The sequence below is a fragment of the Peromyscus maniculatus genome, chromosome X, assembly GCF_049852395.1.
Source record: "Peromyscus maniculatus bairdii isolate BWxNUB_F1_BW_parent chromosome X, HU_Pman_BW_mat_3.1, whole genome shotgun sequence".
In the NCBI taxonomy this organism is placed as follows: domain Eukaryota; kingdom Metazoa; phylum Chordata; class Mammalia; order Rodentia; family Cricetidae; genus Peromyscus; species Peromyscus maniculatus.
This window is the reverse complement of record NC_134875.1, coordinates 56,651,043-56,672,549: the sequence shown is the minus strand read 5'-3', so window position 1 is coordinate 56,672,549 and position 21,507 is coordinate 56,651,043. Positions and strand designations below refer to the sequence as shown.

General features: G+C 39.0%; 1 protein-coding gene across 1 annotated transcript; it reads left to right on the top strand.

The window, feature by feature from the left end:
• The first annotated feature begins 2,733 nt into the window (after positions 1–2,733).
• LOC143270802 (melanoma antigen preferentially expressed in tumors-like) lies at positions 2,734–14,041 on the top strand. The gene is given in 5 exon segments (XM_076561915.1): positions 2,734–2,826; positions 11,218–11,517; positions 11,936–12,517; positions 13,388–13,605; positions 13,608–14,041. Coding segments are annotated over 4 exon segments (1,383 nt in total). The 5' UTR covers positions 2,734–2,826; positions 11,218–11,227; the 3' UTR covers positions 13,901–14,041.
• Positions 14,042–21,507: the final 7,466 nt, after the last annotated feature.

Sequence of the window (21,507 nt, the reverse complement as noted above, 5' to 3'; positions counted from 1 at the left end):
TTTCCATTGATAATGATATATAATTTTACTGCTTTATGATCTGATAAGATAGAAAATACTGTTATAATTTTTAAATACTTTTTACTTGCTCAGTGACATAAATTGATATCTATATCACAGAATATTCCATAGGCTGCTAAGAAGATTTGTATGCTATAGCTATTGAATGTAATATTCTATAGATAATTGCCCTAGTTTGCTTTCTTGTGGCTGTGAGAAACACCATTACCAAAAGCAACTTGGGGAGGAAAGGTTTTATTTCACCTTCCAGCTTATAAGTCCATCATCCAGGGAAGTCAGGGCAAGAACTCAAGGTAGGAACCTGGAGGCAAAACCATGAAGAAATGATGCGTACTGGCTTGCTTCCCCTGGTTTGCTCAGCTGCCTTTTTATACAACCCAGGACTACCTGCCCAGGAGTGGCATCTCCATCAGAGAGCGGGGTGCTCCCACATTAATTAAAAATGTGCCCCACAAACTTGCCTATAGGCTAATATGATGGAGGCAATTTCTGAATTGAAGTTCCTTCTTCCCATATGAATCTAGCTTCTGATAATTTAACAAAAATTAACCAGCACAATATCTAACAAAAATTAACCAGCACAATGTCTTAAGTCTATTTGATCTTTAGTGCATTATGTCTGTGTTAACTGTCATTTTTTGTTTGGATTAATTATCTACTGACAAGGGTTGAGTATTGTCATTACTGAGTAGCTACAGTATTGTTTTATGATATTGGGTATGCCAATATTAAGTGCTTACTTATTTATAGTAATGATAGCATATTGATGGGTTATTCCATATATTTATTGGTTGTCTATGTATTCTGAATAAATTTTTGGCTTGAAATCTACTTTATCAGATCTGAGCATATAACTAGACCTGGTTTTTTGCCTGCTTCCAAGAGTTTAGTATATTGACAACAGCCCTTTTGTTTTCAGAGTTTACTTATATTTGACGAATATATTCATACCCCTCATGCACCAAACATCAAGACTTATCTGTAATAGTCAGTAAGTTTGTATCTTTAGATTAAATAGTTAGGACCATTTTAATTAAGATTAATATTAAGAGATTTTTTTTCATACAAGAAATTTTTGTTAGATTTCATGGTTTCTTCAAATATTAATTGGCCTTGTTATTCTCCCTTCGTTGTACCAGGCACACGTTTGTTTACTGATTTGTAGGTTTTTTTTCTATAATCTTCTGTTTCTTTTACTATCATGAAATCAATTATTTTCTGTTTTCTCACAGTTAACACTCTATTTAATCCTCCTCTCTATGTAGGATTCCTTTAAATATATTTCTGATATGCTGGCTTGGTAGCAACTGATTGCTGTAGTTTGTGAAAAATTTTTATTCACTGACTTTAGTGGATAACTGCTGGATATAATAATCTCACTTTACATTTATTTACTGTGATGTTTAAAACACATCATTTGCTATTTTTGTGGCTTTTCAGGTTTCTGCCAAGAAGTCTGATGATACTCTGACTGGTTGTCACTTGTAAGTGACATGGATGTTTCTTTGCAGCTTTTGATGTTATGTCTTCATTCTTGAGTCTTAGCATACTGTCCACGTTCTATAGCAGTACATTTTACTTCTGATACATCTTAGAGATGTTATATCTGTTTGGAGTCTAAATGCCTCTTGTGCTTAAAATTAATTTATTTTTCTGTAGACTCAGGAAATAGTCTGCTTTAATTTCTATGACTGTTTTCTGTGTCTTAAGTTTTATCTCCCCTCATTTTTCTACCTGAAGATGTATTTTATCTTGTGGACATACTTCAGAAATTTGTGCTTAAGATTGGTAATTTTTTTCTTTACTCATGTATGAATATGATATTTCCTTCAACTTTCCTTGAAACTTTATTTTTAAATTTTGATTAATATAGCTTATTAGTGAGACTTCCTACAGATTTTTATTGATGGAATTGAGTTTTTAATTTTCAGAATTTCTGTTTGTTTTCTTTCAAACTCCTTATGACTTTCTCATCTATGTTGCTGACCTATACATACACATTCTGAGTTGATTTCATCACTTCATTCATATGTGTGAAAGCCCTTGAACCTGTTTTCTAGTATACTTTAAAACTCTTTGTCCAGCATTTTAAACACTTCTTCAATTTTTTAGATATGGCATTTGAGGAGATAGTTTCATCTGCTTTGCTTTTTCATATTTATATTTTTTTGTTGTGATCTCTATATCGCATTGGATGAGTATGTCTTCAAGTTTACCTTTCTCATAGGGTATAGATACTCTGTAGAGGGCTCAGTATCAAGTCCCGAAAAGGAAACACTGTAATAGGTAAACTATATTTAGAAGTACACTCAGAAAGTATTAAAGTTATCTACCGTGCTCCAACAACTATAAATCAGATACTCACAGAAATAATATACAATAATATATTAAATTAAAACTCAGTTTGGGTAAAAGTGGGACTAATTGTATTCGATGGCTGTGAGAAAGAGCACATATAGTTGGGAGGAGTTTAAAGGTGGAAATGGATCTGGGAGGATATATGGGCAGGACTGGGCTTGAATACCAATAGAATACATTGCATGCATGTATGAAAAATTCAAATAATTAATTAAAATGTTCTATTTTAAAAGTAGAAATAACAATAAATGAATAAAGTAAATGAAGAGAACAGACAGGAGAAGGAAATAGAGCACTGAGATTTGTGCTGGAATTTTGGTCTTAGTGCATTCATTTCTCCCTCAACAGTAGACCATCTGGGAGAGGGAGGAGGCTGCTGCACCCTGAGGCCTTTGTGGACCTGCAACTCGGAATTCTCCATTTCACCAGCATTGAACCACACAGAAGGTAAGTGGCTGCAGATGTAGAACTGGTCCCCAACCTCAATCATGGGATCACCAATGTCCTCAGTCATCACCAGGTGGTGGTGACTGCTCATGAACACACAAGTGATGGGACCTCAGAGCAGCGGGCCCTTCATTACCAGAGGATCTACTGCCTACATTTTATAGTGTGTCCTTGCCTGTCATTCACCCAGCCCATCACTGCCTTCGAAAGTTGTCTCCCACAAAGCTGGTCTGGCAGACTCTCTCTAGTCATTCTCATTATGCAGTTGCTCCTTGTTTTCTTATTTCCAAGAGTATTTTTGTCTCAAGGAGTTAGCCTCTCTCCAGAGTTCACCTGGCTGGATAGCTCTCAGACACTGAAGAGGGAAAAAATATGTTTTCCTTTTATGTGGACTAGTGCCAACAGCAGAGTCACAGTCCCAAATTTCCCAGATTGAATTAATGTTAGTGAGAATCTTGGGCTGACCTTTCAGGTAGGGGTGTCCCTCTTTTTTTGTCAGAGACATGTTACATTTATAGAGCCACATTTTAAGTGGCTTTTCTTCATTCCTCATACCTCCACCATGGAACTGATGCTGGAGCATTTGGAGCTTGCTACTCATGGATGGATAGCCTTTCTGTCTCTCAGCACTTTTAAGCTGTTCTAGCCTTTCCTTTGTGATTCCTGATGCTTTAATCTTTTTCCCTTTCAGTAGTCTATCTCTTCTTACCCTGGCTTCTCTTTTGCTTGTTTGTATGGATTTGGATTTTTTGAGATAGGGTGTCGTGTAGCCCAAGGTACATTTTTAACTGACTATATAGTTGAGAATACCTTGAACTACTAGTCCATCTGCTTCCACCTCCTGAGTCCTGGGATTGCAGGTATATGTGACTACACCTAGTTCTCTGACTCTTTCTGCTACTCTTACCATGTAGTCATTTTACCTAAGAATTTTATGTTTTCTTATGGCTGTATTGGAATTGTACATTTCTGACAAAAATACTTGTTCTAATGGCATCCATATTCTGCTTTGCTCATTTTAGTACGGGAGATGTGTTCACCATAGTGTTTCAGCAACAGCTTAATATATGATACCTGGCACCAGACATGAAATCTTCACAGCATGCAAGGATACCTGTGTTTTTTTCCCACTCTTTAGGTGCCCACTTCCCAGCTCCCAAATAAATAAACGGAGACTTATTCTTACTTATGAATGCCTAGCTTTAGCTTTGCTTGTTTTTAGCCAGCTTTTCTTAAATTATCTTGTTTATCTTTTGTAAGTAAATTTGTTTCAACTCTGTGGTTTGGGTCCCAGGTTTTGGCACCAAAACATGAGTTTTGAAACTCAGGGGAAAGGTGTCCTGACTACTTGGGGAGTCAGGCAACATCTTGAGCTGCTTAGGACAGCTCTGATGGCTGGAACTGCAAAGAGACAGCTCAGCCCTAGAAGGAAATTTTTCTGACTGCCGGGGAGAGTCAGGCCTGGAACTGCTTTAGCAGGGAAGGCTATCCTGACTGTTCAGGAAAGTCAGTCCTGGAGCTGCTAGGACAGCTCTGCAGGGAAGGGTGTCCTGAACATTCTGGAGAGTCAGGCTACACCTGGTGTAATGGGTGATGGTCTCCCTACAGAATATAGCAATCCTGCTCCTCTCCTGGAGAGCTGCTACAGCTGAGCTTTGCTCAGCCCTGCTTAAGGGGGCTTCCTAGCAGAACTCTGTTTCTCTCAACTAATAAGATATTGCTTCTTTTGCTTCACTCTACAAAAGAGGAAACCCCTGCAGAAACATAGCAATCTCCTCTGGCTCTGGAAAAAAGTGTTACTTTTTCAGCTTTCTCTTGCTCTGTCAACTGAAGGACGTCTCAGCAAGGATCTTCTGTTCAGGTCCTCCTTATTCTGTTCACTGAGGGATGTCTCAGCAAGGATCTTCTCCATGCCAGTGAACAAAGATCTTTACACCCAAAACTCTTTTGAAAAAGAGATTTATTTGGGAAAGGAGGAGTCCAGGATGGACTACCAGGGTGGAAAGAACAGCCTACAACTGACCAGGCAAGGCAGTTTATATATGATGTCTTAGAGGTGGAGTCAACCAGGGATTGACTAGTTTTTTTCTACCCAGGAATTGGCCAGTTTTGTGGGCTAGGGACAGAGATGGCCCTGATTTCAGAGCCAAACTTTGTTTCTTTCACTGGCTTTTCTTGACTTTTTGACACTGCTTCTAAGGCCAGGTCACATTTCTTTCACTGACTCTGATTCTAGGGACCAAGAGTGTTATTTTGGCACTAGATTCAGAGTCAGGGCATTTCCTTGGTTCTAGGTTTGGGGATAAAGTGTTCATTTCTCTGGCTCAGGTCCAAACCCAGGCTGTGTTTTTGCTTCCCTGGTCCTGGGCCCCAGGGACAGGGTGCTACTGCCCTGCTCTGTGATTGGTTGGTTTCACAAGTCAGCTGGCCAGGGGCAGAGATGGCTCTGATCTGAGCCAAACTGTGTTTCTTTCACTGGCCTTAGCTGAGCCTTCTTTCCCTAGTTCTGGGCTACAGGGTCAGGAGGGGTTTCTTTACCAGCCCCTTTCCCTACATCGTTTGCCTCTGGGGTTTTATCTTTCTATTTCTGTATACCTTTCTTTACTTCTTACTCTGCTGCTTGCTGTGTAGCTGGGTGGCTGGTCGCTGCTGTCCTCTCTTCTCCTTTTCTCTCTCCTGCCTCGTCTCTCCTATGTATTCTCTCTGCATGCCAGGCCAGCCTATCCTTTCTCCTGCCTTGCTATTGGCCGTTCAGATCTTTATTAGACCAGTCGGGTGTTTTAGGCAGGCAAAGTAACACAGCTTTACAGAGTTAAACAAATGCAGCATAAAAGAATGCAGCACATCTTTGCATTATTAAAGCAAATGTTCCACAGCATAAACATATGTAACACATCTTAAACCAATATTCCACAACAGATGCTGCTGTAGAAAGTCTAACTGTGTTTATATTTTGGTGTGTGAAATATTACTATTATTCAGGTAATCCAATATAAATCTGTATATTTGGAAAGGTACCACTCCTTGCTACCCTGTTCTCATTTCGCATTTCTTTCTCATCCTTCACTGAAGGAATAATATCATTCACTTTTTGCTCTAGTATCACATATTTATTTTACACAAAGGAAAGGTAACATATTTTCTTACATTGCCTTCTTACATGAGAGCATATTGTGCACATTTCTGTTTTTTATTTAAGAGCTTTTCTTTCTTTACTGAAAATAGATTTTTTCATATAATATATCCTGATTATAGTTTCACTTTCCCCAGCTCCTTCTACCTCCTCATTCACCCAAATCTGTACCTTTTCTTTCTCTCTCTCATTAGAAAACAAACAAATAAGATTAACGAAATATTATAAACTAAGCTAGAATAAAAACAAACCAGAATAGGACAATATAGGCAGACAAACAGAAAAAAGAAAAGCACACATTCACACATGGAGAAAATCCATAAAAACAAAATCTGAAGTGTAGTCAGAATTTCCTTGGACTACCAGCTCCCAAATAATGACATGGAGAGTTCCTATTAATTATGAGAGCTTGGCCTTAGCTTAGGCTTGTTCCCAACTAGCTCTCAAAACTTAAATTAACCCATTTATATTAATCTGCATTTTCCCACATGAACCGTCACCTCTCCTCCACACTGTTTGTCTGACTTCCCTGTCTCGCTGGCAAATTCTGACTCTTCTTCCCAGAGTTCCTATCTCTGCCAGGAAGTCCTGCCTGTCCTCTCCTACCTAGCTATTGGCCATTCAGTTCATTTTTAAACCAAACAGAAGGTGCCTTGGAAATGACACATTTTCACAGTGTACAAAAAGATTATCCCACAACACTGAAACCATATTATATAAGCAAAAGACCTGTAAGGTTTTTTTAAATACCCAAATAGAGCATTATTTGACTAAAAAACAAAACAAAACTCCAAAAATACCATTGAGTTCATTTTGTGTTAACCATCTACTGCTAGGCATAGAGTCTACTCTTATATCTGATTTGTATATTCAATGAGACTCTTGGAGAAAACTAATTTTTTCTTTTTGAGAAATTTAGAAATAGCTTCTGAGTTAGGGATGGGGCTTGTGTCCACTTCTGCAGACCCTGCACATATTGCCACAGTCTCTGTGGGTTCATAGGGGCATCATTCCAGTTGTATCTAGGTCTTGTTTCCTTGGAGTCTTCCATCCCCAGTGGCTCATAAACTTTCTGCCTCCTCTTTTGGAGAGTTCCCTGATCCCCTGAGGGAAGGGAGTTGGAGGAGATAACCCATTTGGGACTGAGTGTTCCAAGCTAATAGCATCTCTTGAAATGCCTCCCTAACATTTCTTAAGAGATTTTCATTGTTCTTTTTTACACTTGCATCAGACACACTTGTATGGCTATTCCGTACCATTTTAATCTACCTCTGTGTGAGGTTTTTAATTGTTTATATCTTGAAATTATGCATAATGCTTCACTGAATATCCTTGGGTATGCATATATGTATATATATATGCATATATATATACATTTGTGTTTATAGAAGTAGATCTTTGTAAGATATTTAAAATTTTATTCCTCACCATTTCACTAATAATAGAACACAAATCACTATAATTTTGCCTATATGTTACCAGAGACTAAGCTATAACTCAGTGTTATTTTAATATATTGCATACATCTAATTGTCATTTAATTTGGGCATTTATTATTTGTTTTATCTCTTCTTGACATTTTTGTGTGAACTGTTAGTTCATATCTTTTATTCATTTTCATACCTTATTTGGTCCTTTGTTCCTCATTTTTAGTTCTTTATCTAGGAAGCCTAGTTTCCAATTGTCTGGGATGTTGTACTACTACATCATTTTAGTCTGTAAGTTCTCTTTTGAAATGTTTGCATTTGATATTTTTAAATTCTTTCATTTTCATTTGGTCAGATCACTTACTGCATCCTTTTTTTACCTCTAGAATTTGAGTGACATTTAGAAATCCCTTCTTTATAGTAAGCTTAAAGAAACCCTTTCGTGTGTTCTTCAAGAAGCTGTGTGATTCCACTTTTTGCTTAATTCTTTAACTCAATTTTTAGTTACTCTATGCATGGCATAGATCCCCTAGAACTGGAGTTATGAATGGTTTTCAGGACTGGGAATTGAATCCATGCACTCTGGAAGATTAGTCAGTGCTCTTAACTGCTACCCAATCTTTTCAGCCCTTCATTAAACACTGATGTCAATCAATATTGGCTTGTATTTCTAAGCTTTCTAACCAATTTTATTCAGCTATTTGTCTGTTCTTGTTGAAGTGATAAGACACTATAATTACAGAAATTCTCTAGAAAGTTTTCATTTTCTTGGTATGGTGTTAGGAGTCCCTTCTCAAATGTCTTCCTTCTTCCTTATTAGCTATTCTTGTGTGTTGCTAGAGTTTTCCTGCTTTGCCCACAGTCACGACAAATCTGTCACCTGCCAGTCCCACAGCTGCTCAGACCCAACCAAGTAAACACAGAGACTTATATTGCTTACAAACTGTATGGCCATGGCAGGCTTCTTGCTAACTGTTCTTATAGCTTAAATTAATCCATTTCCATAAATCTATACCTTACCACATAGCTCGTGGCTTACCGGCATCTTCACATGCTACTTGTCATGGTGGCAGTTGGCAGTGACTCTTTCTGCCTTCCTGTTCTTTCTTTTCTCCTCTCTGTTAGTCCCACCTATACTTCCTGCCTAGCCACTGGCCAATCAGTGTTTTATTTATTGACCAATCAGAGTAATTTGACATACAGACCATCCCACAGCACTCGTGTATTCTTTCACATATGAACTTTCCCATCAGACTAACTCAGTAAAATGTATATATTTTTTAATTAAATTTATACATACACAATGTGTTCCCCAAGACATTGTGTACCTTAATAAACTTATCTGGGGTCAGAGAACAGAAAAGCTACTAATTAGGCAGTGATAGCACACGCCTTTAATCCTAGCATTCCAGAGGCAGAAATCCATCTGGGATCTCTGTGAGTTCAAGGCCACATTGGAAACAGCCAGGCATGGTAACTCAGGCCTTTAATCCCAGAAAGCGAATCTTTAATCCTAGGGAGTGATGGTAGAAAGCAGAAAGGTTTATAAGGCGTGAGGACCAGAAACTAGAAGCTTGTGCCTGGTTAAGCATTCAGCTGGTTAAGCTTTCAGGCTTTGAAGCAGCACAGTTCAGCTGGGATTCATTCTATATGAGGACTCAGAGGCCTCTAGTCTGAGGAAACAGGACCAGCTGAGGAACTGGTGAGGTGAGGAAGCTGTGGCTTGTTCTGTCTCTCTGATCTTCCAGTGTTCACCCCAATAACTGCCCTCAGGTTTGACTTTATTAATAAGAACTTTTAAGATTCATGCTACAGGAGAACTTTTTTTTTTTTTTAATGCTGAGTTTGTCAGGGAAAAGTCAAATTAAAATAGCATTGCTCCACAACCCTTATAATGGAATCTGGTATCCTTATTCAATTATATCAGGCACATGCACAACTGAATTTTGAATCAAAGTACTAGAATATTCACAGATATTCCTAGGAAAGGAACATGGTGACCTTGTAATAGAGCACAAACAGCAACTTTTTGAATACATTTCACTAACATTTGTAACAATGTGTGAAATCAGCTGCTTTGTTTCATGAGACTGCCCAGTCCCTTTCTTTCAAGACTGTTTGAGGTTTTCTTCACGTGAGAAATCAGCTGCTTTGTTTCATGAGACTGCCCAGTCCCTTTCTTTCAAGCCTGTTTGAGGTTTTCTTCACACAAAAGAAAGTTCTTCACAAATAGGATGTACTTAAACTCTCTTACACCTTGAGCTACAACAGAAGAACATCATTTGAAGATACTGGGACGTATTTTTAGGATTGAATGAAGAATGTGTTCCTGAGATTGAAATCCTGGAAGCCTCAAGAATAAGTACCACTTCTTTGTTGTTAAGTATGATAATTTTATCTTAGTCATCAAGTCATTTATCCAAGGACAATGCCATAATGTGTGTGAGATGCTGTAGCAAAGTACCGTATTAGGTAGTTGATGAGCAACATTATTTTATTTTCTTATGGTTTTAATGTTTCTGCTTGGAATTTTTCTTTATTTGGCTTATTCATATTGTTTTAGAAGCTATCTAATTTAATCATTCTATTTTCTGTTTATCAGTGTTGTGTAGGTCTTTTAGAGGGTTTGATGTTGTTCCCGAAGTAGAAGAAAAACTTAGGAGCTTTCTGACTCTTTCATGTGTTACAAGATTCTTAATCCCCCTCATTTTGTTTCTTTTCCCTCCATTAACAAATTTTCTTGAATGTTTCTCCTAACCACATCAATGTATTCTTCCCACAGCCTGTGTCTCTTAATATTGCAGTTTTAAACTAACCTCCATATCACTTATTTGATTCACCTTTGATATTCATTGTTTATAACACATATTCGTAATACGTCTTGATGAGACTCCATCCTCTGGCTTACATGAATCGTATACAACTGTGCTTTGCCCCCCCCAACCCTGGCACCAATCCCAGACAAGTTTGACTGTTTCTTACTTTCCAGATGTGAGACAACATACAGCTTTGAAGGGAACAGTTTTGAAGTCTTTGCCCTAAACTGTACTGCATTCTTTTGATTTTATGTTTTCTTTTTCATCTTTAGGCTTACTTCATTACTAGATTGTCTGAATATGCTTAAGGTCAACTTTAAATTTTCTTAACCATCTTCCTTCGTGTCTGTCTTGTGCCATTTTGGTGTCTTCGTCTGCCACAAATACAGTGACAGGGGTGAGACAAAGCAAGGGCTGGAATGTCATTCTTTTTCTTTTAATCACAATGAATTTGGTGTTGTAATATTTTCTGTTCTACCACTTTTTTTGTAGCTTTATCTTTTTCTTCTTCAGAGCTTATATACTATGGAGGGAAAATACTGAAGTCATGTAGCTAAGTAACCAAAATTGTTTTCTGTTTACTTACTACTGACTTCTTTTTTCAGAGACTGGATTTCTTTGTGTAGCTTTAGAGCCTATCCTGGATCTCGTACTGCAGACCAGGCTGGTTATGAACTCAGAGATCCACTTGCCCCTGCCTCCCAAGTGCTGGGATTAAAGGCATATGCCACTACTGCCTGACCTACTACCCATTTTAATGGTGTTTTATCACATACATACTTTATATACAAGGGAGAGGGAATAGTAACACACACACACACACACACACACACACACACACACACACACACCTTTATATACTCACAAGTCAATTTCTAACCTGTGTCTATAGTAGATGTATCTAGTGTTGGCTATCTGGTTCATTTATTCTTTCAATTTCTGCAACCAGCTGTAGCAAAGTAAAGAAGAGACTATGTATTCCCAGAACTTCTAAATATTTCTCCTTCTGATTCAGGTTCACAAAGATGGATGCAAAGAACCCAAAGACACTGTTGGATCTCGCTATGCAGAGTCTGCTGAGAAATGAGTCTATAGCAATACAAGCTCTGGAGGATATGCCAAGAGTCTTTTTTGTTCCACTGTTCATTGCTGCCTTCGAGGGTGGCCATAAGAATATATTGAGTGAGATGGTGAAAGTGTGGCCCTATTACTGTCTCCATATTGGGTCATTAACTGTACAGGAGCCTCAACATGAACTCCTGAAAGCCATGATTGAGAATCTTCCAGTGCGTACTTCAAAGAACTCTGCTTCTAGGTAAGACTGTATAATATAAACATGGAAAGACAGAGGAGGTTATACCACAGCCTGCTACTCTCCCAGGAGTAACAAGTAAATGTGTGAGACTGTTGCCCGCAAACTTGATAACACATTAAAGATTGATTGTATTCTATTCAATGTTCATTTTGAAATCTGTTACTGAGGGTTCTATTGATGTTTTAAGTAACAGGTGTTACAAAACAGAAAGACAGGAGCTTTAAGACTGGAGGGGGTTAAGATGTATAAAGGATTGGGGGAGGAGGTTGAATTTTCATGAGAAAGATTTATTGATAGTTTGTACAAGTAGTATCAGCTATGGATAAAAGAATTAGGTCTAAGATGTCATTGTTGATTCTATTCAGTATCATTATCGTTGGCTATTTCTCAACTATTCTATCTCCTCTTACCCCTACAGGAGACCTAAACTGAGGATCCTAGATTTAAGGCAAGACAACGACTGTAGGACCACATGCCATGAAGACAGCATCAAGGAACCTTTCTGTTCTCATTCTTGTGCTTATTCTGACAGCTCCATCCTGAAAATAGAAGGGCAGCATCGTTTTGTGAATACAGAGTCCATGGTTCAGTTCCCCAGGCCTGTAGAGTTACTAGTGGATCTTTCCCTAGATGGCTCCTTAGTGGAAAAGGAATTTTTGGTTTTGCTTACAAGTAAAATGAGGGAGAGTTCAGGGTCTTTGCACATATGCTGTCGAGATTTGCAAGTTGATAAACTGTGTGACAGCAAATGCACCCTGAAAATTCTTGATCTCAACTGTGCTAGTCAGTTGTCAATTGATATGGGTTCACTGAGTGATATCACCAATGCCCTGTCTCAGATGGACCACCTAGAGAGCCTCAGTCTGTCTAAAGTCACTTTTAGATCTCTGGGTGGGAAACTCTTTAAAAATTTCCTAGGTCACTTGCAACGTATGAACACTCTTAAGGAAGTCAGCTTCTCTTCATTCTGTCTCACAGGTCATCTGGACAGAGTGCTCAGGTAAGAGTTTGGGCCAGGGCCCTGGAGAGCCTGTTGAGACAGGAATGAAAACATTCTTGGGTATTCCTAAACTCCTGAAAAGCTTTTATGCTTTCCACTTTGTTGCTTCTGGGAATTTGAAACTGGAAAAAGAATTACAAAATTTAAGCATCCAGCAATGTGCAGACAAGTGCAGAAATAAAAGGTGAAAAACACTAGCCTTCTAGATATGAAGAGGAACAGGGATTGAGATGGGGAAAGACTTTTTGCTGTAGCAATGATGCACCTCATCATAGATGCCCAAAGTTCACACTGTCAGATCACTTTACTGATATGTAATTTCCAAGGCATAGGCCATGAAAGTAGAGGGTGGTATGTAGGGACTGACCAAAGGGAGTTTTCAGTTGCCTGCTCTTTCTGATCCCTCCCCACTAAAAAGGTGAACTGAAATATACAATGGATAATGTTGTAAGTATCAAGTGCTTTAAGTTTCTTCTCTTAATATTTTTTAAAATCATGTGATACAATACACTGTACACATTCCTAAGATTAAAAGAAATTGTATCTCAGTGTTGAAAACAAAATTTCAGCCAGATGTGGTGGCACAGGATTTTAATCTTAGCACTCAGGAGGCAAAGATAGGCAGATTCTCTGATTTCAAGGCCAGTGTAATCTCCATAGTGAGTTCCAGGACAGCCAGGACTACATAGTAAGATCCTGTCTAAAACAAATTCTCAGAGTCACAAAACTATTAAGTGAATTAAAGCATACATTAACACATTAATACCCAATTATAATGCATGTGAAAAGTAGTTTATTCTAGATATAATGGTATATTTTTCCTTATTCAATCTTCATTCTTCACAGTTTTTTGTTGTTTTCTCCCTACAGAGTCCTGCCACCTGGTCTGAATTTCTTGTGTCTGACATTCTGTGATCTTTCGCACAGAGACTTCAGACTTCTGGCCCAGAGCCCTCAGGTCTCCCGCCTAAAGCTGCTGAATCTTAGCAACAACCCAATGTATTGGGATGATTTTGAGCCTTTTCAAACTCTTCTGGCAAATCTCTCTGGTACTCTTCGGCATCTAGAGATGAATCATTGCCTTATAAATGTACTGCAATCTCTGTCCTTATCCCAGCTCTGATTCGTTGTACTCATCTCCGTGTCCTGTGCTTTGCTTCTAACCCCATCACAATGCCTATGCTTGTGACTATCATGAATAATTTAACACCCTTGAAGAATCTAAAATATGTGATTTATCCCATCCCTCTACATTGCTATGAACTGTGGCATTTTCAGGGCAGTATAGACCGAAGGAAGGTTGCTATTGTACAACTACGGTTGAAGGTGATGTTAGCACTTGCAGAGAGGCCTGACATGAACTGGATCACTTACTTAGAATAAATTTCACAGTCCAACACAGTTTCTACCCAATATGTACTATTTAGGTACTAAATGTTATTTTCTGGACCCCCTCCACACACTATATATATTTCTTTACATTGTAGAAAATTACACTTGGGGAATACAGGTATGTAACTGATTCTTATGGAGAATAATTTAGAAAAGATGGAGGACCTCGAGAGTTCCTGTGTATCACTGGTCTACTATTGATATATTTCTTTTTACTGACCACAGTGATGTGTATTACATATAATACAGGATGATCAAGTCCTAGTTTGCTCTATCTCTGTCCACAGTGTTTGGTTCACTTGTTGGTACATCACACAAATCAGAACAATGACACCCTTTCCTGCCTATATTTGTGGAAGGGTTGGTGGTTTTTGAAGACAATGTTTTCATCCCCTAAGTTACTTTAGGCTGGTTTTGGTTGCTTTTGGGAATCCATCAGGATTTAATAGTGGGGCCAGGAAGGAAAGACAACAGAGGCTTTGATGTTTCAATAGAACCTTCAAGAACATAAAGATCATTTCCTACTTCTTGATGTAGGCCTGCTCTAAAGTTTCCACTACTTCCCATGAAGTCCTCAGCTGGCTCTCCAGCCTTTGTCACATGAATTTTTAGGTGGGATTTAGGGTCCTTCCCATAATATTCCCCCTCCTTCCTTTAGTTCTCTTACTCTACTCCCAATTCTGTTAATCCTGTCATTTACTTAGCTGTATAAATCATTCCCTATATGTATTTTGATTCTTTTTCCATTAGCTGTGCCCCGTTTGGTATGATACATACTAGCCATGGGTGAGTACTGAGTCCAACTTATTTTATTCTCCAGAACACAACATAATTACAAATTCAGTTTGCATATCCTAGACATAGTTAGAAATGATGTGTATAAAGCCTATAGTTAATAATTTGCACAGGGCTAAGGAATGCCTCAGTCTTCCAGTTGCTTACCACACAAGCCCACCTGTGCTCAGATCCGAACCTAGCATTTGTATAAAAAGCTGAGCATCCAAGTGCACACTTGTCACTCCAATGTGAAAAGGTGGAGGAAGGAATATCCTTGGGGCCATGTGGCCAGACATTCTAGCAAATTAGGGATTCGAGGTTCAGTGAGAGATCCTGCCTCAGAAAATATGTGTAGAAGAAAAAGCCAGATACTGACTTTTGACATGTATGTGAGCATGTGCGTGAGCGCAGGCACGTGTGAGCGCGCGCGTGCGCACGCGCGCGCACACACACACACAGAGACAAGCAAGTGCACACACTTCCTCCCATACATGAACATGGACACATAAAAATATCTTACTCATAATGTTAATTTCTTGAAACAGCATACTGCATCACAAAGACATAATAAAGATATAAGATTAGGATGTGTTCTTTCCACATGTTGAAATGCCAAAATGACTACATTTCACTGACTAACAAAAAGAGTAGACTGTAAGTAATCATTTACACATAATGTTTTCTTACTGAAATAAATTACTAAAAGCTATAGCTTAGAAAGTTTTAATGCTTTCTTTTTTAAGTGAGGTCATACTCAGTTTCAGTCTGACCACAGATAAAACTAATTGAATTTTGTTTTTAAGTGATACTGGTAAATATATCAAACTATGTTTTATAGGCATTATTATAATGAGAAAACTGGCAGTTTTCATTTTTTTATTAATTTTTTGGTGGTAACAGTGTATTTCCAAGTTAGTAAGAAAAAGTATGTTAAAATATACTGATATTAATGTGTCATTTTTTTGTGATACATTTCGCACTTGTTCATGTTTTCCATAATGCTTGTACCATGATTATAATGCAGAAAATTTCAAAGACCTACTAATATGCCAATGCAATGAGTGATTTACTTACATTGTTTCCAAGTTAAATATTGTGGAGTTTTTGACACTTTTTATTAAATAAAATATTAACATTAGATCTACCTGTTTCTTTGAACTTTCTCTTCATTTTTTCCATATGGCTCTTACTATATAGCCTCTGGATAATCTGGGATCTTGTGCTCTCAGAAGTATAGTCTGTTCAGTGTGTTACAGTGGCAGAATACTGGGGAAGATGCAACTGGATCAATATTGGCATATTTTCTCGCTTTCCTCCATCCTTCCTTGGGTGCCATGTTTCTGTCAGAGACACTGCACCCTGAGGTGAAAACTAGACCCTACAATAAAGAGAGAATTTGGAACTCATTATTGTCATATTGACAATGTGAAGGATATTCTTGGAAATTCCTACTACAAGAAAGTGCTCTCGATACTTTGTTTTCAATAGATTTGAAAAATAACCTACGGGAGTGTACTATGTTGCCACTACATGGCTGTGATAAAAACTGTCCAAAAGCAACTGAGGGAGGAAAAGGTATGTTTGACTTACATGTCCCAATCTCAGTCCATCACTGGGGAAGTTGGGGCCAGAACTTGAACAGGAGCAGAGGCAGAAAAGGTGCTTAGTGGCTTTCTGTGACTTGCTGAGCTACCTGTTTTATACAACCCAGGACCAGTTGCCCAGGAGGCACTGTCCACACTGGTCTGGGCCCTACCTCATCAGCCATTAATCAAGAAAATGCCCCCAGAGACTTGCCTACAGGTCAGTCTGATGGAGACAGTTCTTCATCTATGGTTTTCTCTTCCTTCAGGACTTCAGTTTGTGTCAAGTTAACAAAAAAACTAACCAGTGCAGTTGATCCTGTCAACTTGCCACACAAACATAACTACTGAACTATAACCTTTCCATGTTGATCCCCAATAGCTCATGTGAATATCACATAAAAGAATATGACCTTAAAAATACCACAGCCTTTAATTTTTTCAATTTTTTCAGTACATTAACAGTACAAGATCCCTTTAAAAATTCAAAGTTTTGGCCAGGCAGTGGTGGCACACGCCTTTAATCCCAGCAATAGGGAGGCAGAGGCAGGAGGATCTCTGTGAGTTCGAGGCCAGCCTGGGCTACCAAGTGAGTCACAGGAAAGGCGCAAAGCTACACAGAGAAACCCTGTCTCGAAAAAAAAAAGTTTCTTAATTGTAATTTCCTATAAAATTAAAAATAAGTATGAAAATTCCATAATGAAACCCACTATTTTGTGTGGTGATTCAAATATGTGTGTGTGTGTGTGTGTGTGTGTGTTTGTATTTAAAGCATTTTAATATTTTGCCACATTTAATATGCAAAAGGAATGTACACATGTGGATTTCATAAGACAGCTTGCAGGAGTTGGTTCTACCTTTCTGCCAGGTGGGTCCAAGGGATTCAACTCAGGCTGTCAGGTAAGGCAACAGGTGCCTTTATTGGCTGTACTAGCTCCCTGGCTCCTTTTAACAGGTGTTTAAGAAGTTCAAAATACCTTCTATTGTAAGACTGTATAGATTTATCTGGTTCTAAATTATGTGTGGTAGATTAACATAACCAGCTTACATTTATTTTGTTATAAATCATGTTTTTTAAAGATTTATTTTATTTATTATGTATGCAGTGTTCTGTCTGCACTTATCCCTGCAGGCCAGAAGAAGGCACCAGATCTCATTCCAGATGGTTGTGAGCCACCATGGGGTTGCTGGGAATTGAATTCAGGACCTCTGGAAGAACAGCCAGTGCTCTTAAACTCTGAGCCATCTCTTCAGTCCATAAATCATATTGTGTAAACCTACAGCAGAGGTTTTGTTTTTGCTCCCTTCAGCCTTAATTTCCAGGATGACCATTTGAAAGTACTGAAATTTAAATATTCCACCAGGAGGCTCAAAGTGGATATTTCAATATCTACATTTTAGGTAGACCCGACTGAGGTAAAGACTTCGAAAAACGAATTTCTCAAGGGCCATAAAAATAGAGAAAGGGAGCTGGAGAGATGGGTCAGTGGTTAAAAGCTCTGGCTGCTATCCCAGAGTACCTGGGGTTTGATTCCCTGCACCCACACTGTGGGCACAACCAACTCTAACACCAGTTACAGACAACCTGACATCCTCTTCTAGCCTCTTCACACTGCGCACACATGGCACACAATCATCTGTGCAGGCAAAACACGCATAGACATAAAAATGGAAAATGTTAAAATACAGTCAAGCAAGAACCCCTGGAAGTCCCAAACTCACATACTGAACTACAATTGTCAGAAATGTTAGAATGGTGTGGGCTTTGAAAATGTAATAAAAGATGGTAGCATTAGCTGTATTTGTCAGTTTGGTTTAGGAAACCCACAGACAAATTGTGATCCATAATAGAGAACTAAGGAAAGTTGATGCAATGTGGTATGTATGTGTTTAGGTATGTATTTCTGGTTCACCAACACTTGCAGATGAGTCAGTCTCACAGATGCAGCTGTACTTTGAAGTAAACTTCTGTTAGCTGCGCTTCTGGGTAAGACTTGATGTCTCAACTAGACTTTAAGGTCAGACTCCGCCCCACCTACAGTTCCAGTGTATCTCTGTGTTTCACTTCTCCTAGGTGGATTTCCTTCATGTTCCTGCACAGGGCTGTGATCTGAACTCTGAAATCACTACTGTTTTCCAGGCCTAAAGCTTGACATACCTGATGCAGGAGAGAGACCCCAGGAATGCCCTGCCCCGTGCAGGGAGCCTGTACTCTATGACCTCAAAAGTCAGTTGCTTATCGCCTCAGAACGACTTTTCCAGTCTCCATCACATCTCAAAACTCCCACCCCAAGCTGAGAGGCCCAGAGCTCAGGATCAGAGAGCAGTGTCCCACAGCAATGCCCCCTTTCCCATTGCAAAGCTTCCCCTTATCTTCAGATAACTCCTGTGTAAATATCTCCTCTGATTTTTCTAGGTATTTGACATTTGACATTTCCAGTAATATTAATCACTGTAATATCATCACAGTGACCTGCGACTCCCCTTTCAGCATGTGCACAGTTCCTGAGGCTTGGGATTATGTCTTTCACCCAGCTCTCTGTTTCAATACCCATTGTTTCCTGTGCATTCCCACACTGGCATCATTCTTCTGTCCCTCAGTAGTTTATAGTAACTCATTTATTTTCCAAATGGTCTCTAAAATTGAATTGCCCAGAGGGGCTGGAGAGATGGCTCAGTGGATAAGAGCACTTGCTGCTTTCCACAGAGGATCTGGATTTGGTTCACTGCACCAACATAGGTTGGTTCACAAATGCCTGTAACTCCAGCAATAGGTAATCTGACACCCTGTTCTGGAAGTTGTATGCAATTGCACTTACATGTTCAAATACACACAGATGTACACAGACACACACAACAAAATTTTAAAAATTAGATTGTCAAGAAAGACGATAGTATTTTTAATATAACCATGTAAAATGAGAATATTTGAGAATTTTTATGTTATTCCTATTGAGTCTTTTCACACTAGAATATAGAATATCCTTTCATTGTTCAAAGCTTCATTAGTTGACTTTCAGAAGTTTTGAAAATTTCTCTCTGTTTGCCAAAGCTTATAAAATATCACCCTTTAAAATCAGCTCCTACAAGATCAAGGAGACAAGATCAAATAAAAACGATGTAACTTTGGCAAACTGAAATCTGAAGTGGCCCTGTATTCCAAAAGAGCAGAGAGTTCCAATCACCCTGAGCCAAGGATACAAGGAAGGCCCTCTGTTTTACTTGGCAAGGTAGGTCGTCTTGAAGTAGATAATCTGCAGGGCTTTCTCCAGCTCTTCTCTCCATGAACGCAGCTCTCAGCTCAGCTCATGAGAAATTGCACAATACTTTAAAGGAGGTTTTGACTAATTCTACAATGGCCGACAGTGGCAAATCAGATCTTGGATTTCAATGTGCTGGGGTTTGTCTTTGATCCCTCCACATTTCCTTTGTTGTAGCTGTTTTGACATTTTATTTAGTATTCATACGTGGATATAATGTATTTGGGGCCAATTTATTTCCCATCCCCTACCCTCCAATTCTTCTCTTGTGGCAGTGTGTGCCTGGATCCCCAGCACTGACAGACAGAGACAGGTGGATCCTGGGACTCACATGCCAGGTGGTCCAGCAAAAAATGGAGAGCTGCAGATTCAGGAAGACACCCTGTCTCAAAAAATAAGGTGAAGAAGTGATGAGAGAAGACACCCCAGTGTCAGTCTCTAGACACAGGAGATATAAATACACACACTCACAGAGAGAGAGAGAGAGAGAGAGAGAGAGAGAGAGAGAGAGAGAGAGAGAGAGAGAGAGAGAGAGAGAGAGATCTAAAAAGAAAGTAGTCCCTTGACACTTTACCTAGGTTCCCAGAGAGGAATATGCAGGTAGAGAACTTACCCTCTAGAGTTGCCTAGCTGTGAATTCAGTAGAGGTTTTTTTTGAAATACCTTCTGCTGTGCTTGGTGTCTCACATGTTTAATCCTAACACACAGGAGGGAGAAGCAGTAAGATCTTTGTGAGTTCAAGGCTCCCATAGTTTATGCAGAGAGCTCCAGGAGAGCCAGTGAGGTGTCCCCCAAAAATTCTTATTATCACTGCTCCAGTCAAATGCCAAGCTGAGGAGCTTTTACCATATTTTGTGCCTACACCAGTTTCCCTATCTCTGGGGGTCATTCCAACTGATAGTGGTGGTGGTGGTGATGGTGGTGGTGGTGGTGGTGGTGGTGGTGGTGGTGGTGGTGGTGGTGGTGGTGGTGATTGTCTGTTTTGATTTTGTTTTGTTTTTTCTGCCCCTCCCCACTCTGCCATCTACATCTCCAGACATCATGGATCTGTTCTCATGCAGGCTCTTGCTCTCTCTGTCTCAGTCTCAGTCTCAGTCTCAGTCTCAGTCTCAGTCTCTCTCTCTCTCTCTCTCTCTCTCTCTCTCTCTCTCTCTCTCTCTCTCTCTCTCTTTGTCTCTGACAAAACACAAAAAATAGATTTCTCCATTCTCTGTTAAGATTTCGAACTTCCTAGGGACTCTTCATTCCACTCCACCAGGACTTCTGTCCCCAAATTGCAATGGGTGTTCTCTCGCCAAGGTCACAATCATTTTATTTTCTCTAACCTTGTACGAATTCACCAACGTATTGTGTTAATATGTATCCTTTTGTCAGCTCCTTCTGTCTCTCAACAACAAATTTTCAGCATTTTCCCAGAGCCCAGAACAGTGTACTGGATACAAATTCAAGGTCTCTCCTTTGCTGACTGTGTAGTCACGAGTAGAACCCTTATTGTCTCCACCTCTCAAGTTTTCATCTATAACATGGAAAGGGTAGGAAATTAGTCTCATATTGGTGCTATGAGCACAGGGAGTGTGTGAAAAAGACTAGCACACAATTCATTACAGTCACTTTTATCTGTTCTTCTGTATCTTGTTTTCTTGTTTAGGAATTAGTAGACCTGCCACTCCCAATGTGTAGACTGATGATGATGAGTATTCAATCACTTTTTAATTGTCAGTTTTATTGATCTATAAATGATAAGCAGAAATGTATAGATTTAAATGATACAGAGAATTGATTTGATGTGTGTATATATAGTGAAATGATTACCTCAAAAGAGCCAATAACCACATCCATCAAATCATATATTGACCTTTTTGTGACATGAATACAGATCTAGTCTCTCAGTATTATTTCAAGTATAATACACATTACTGTTAACTAATATCACAGTCCTTGTACTATATATTAGGCCTACAGAACCCATTCACGTTTT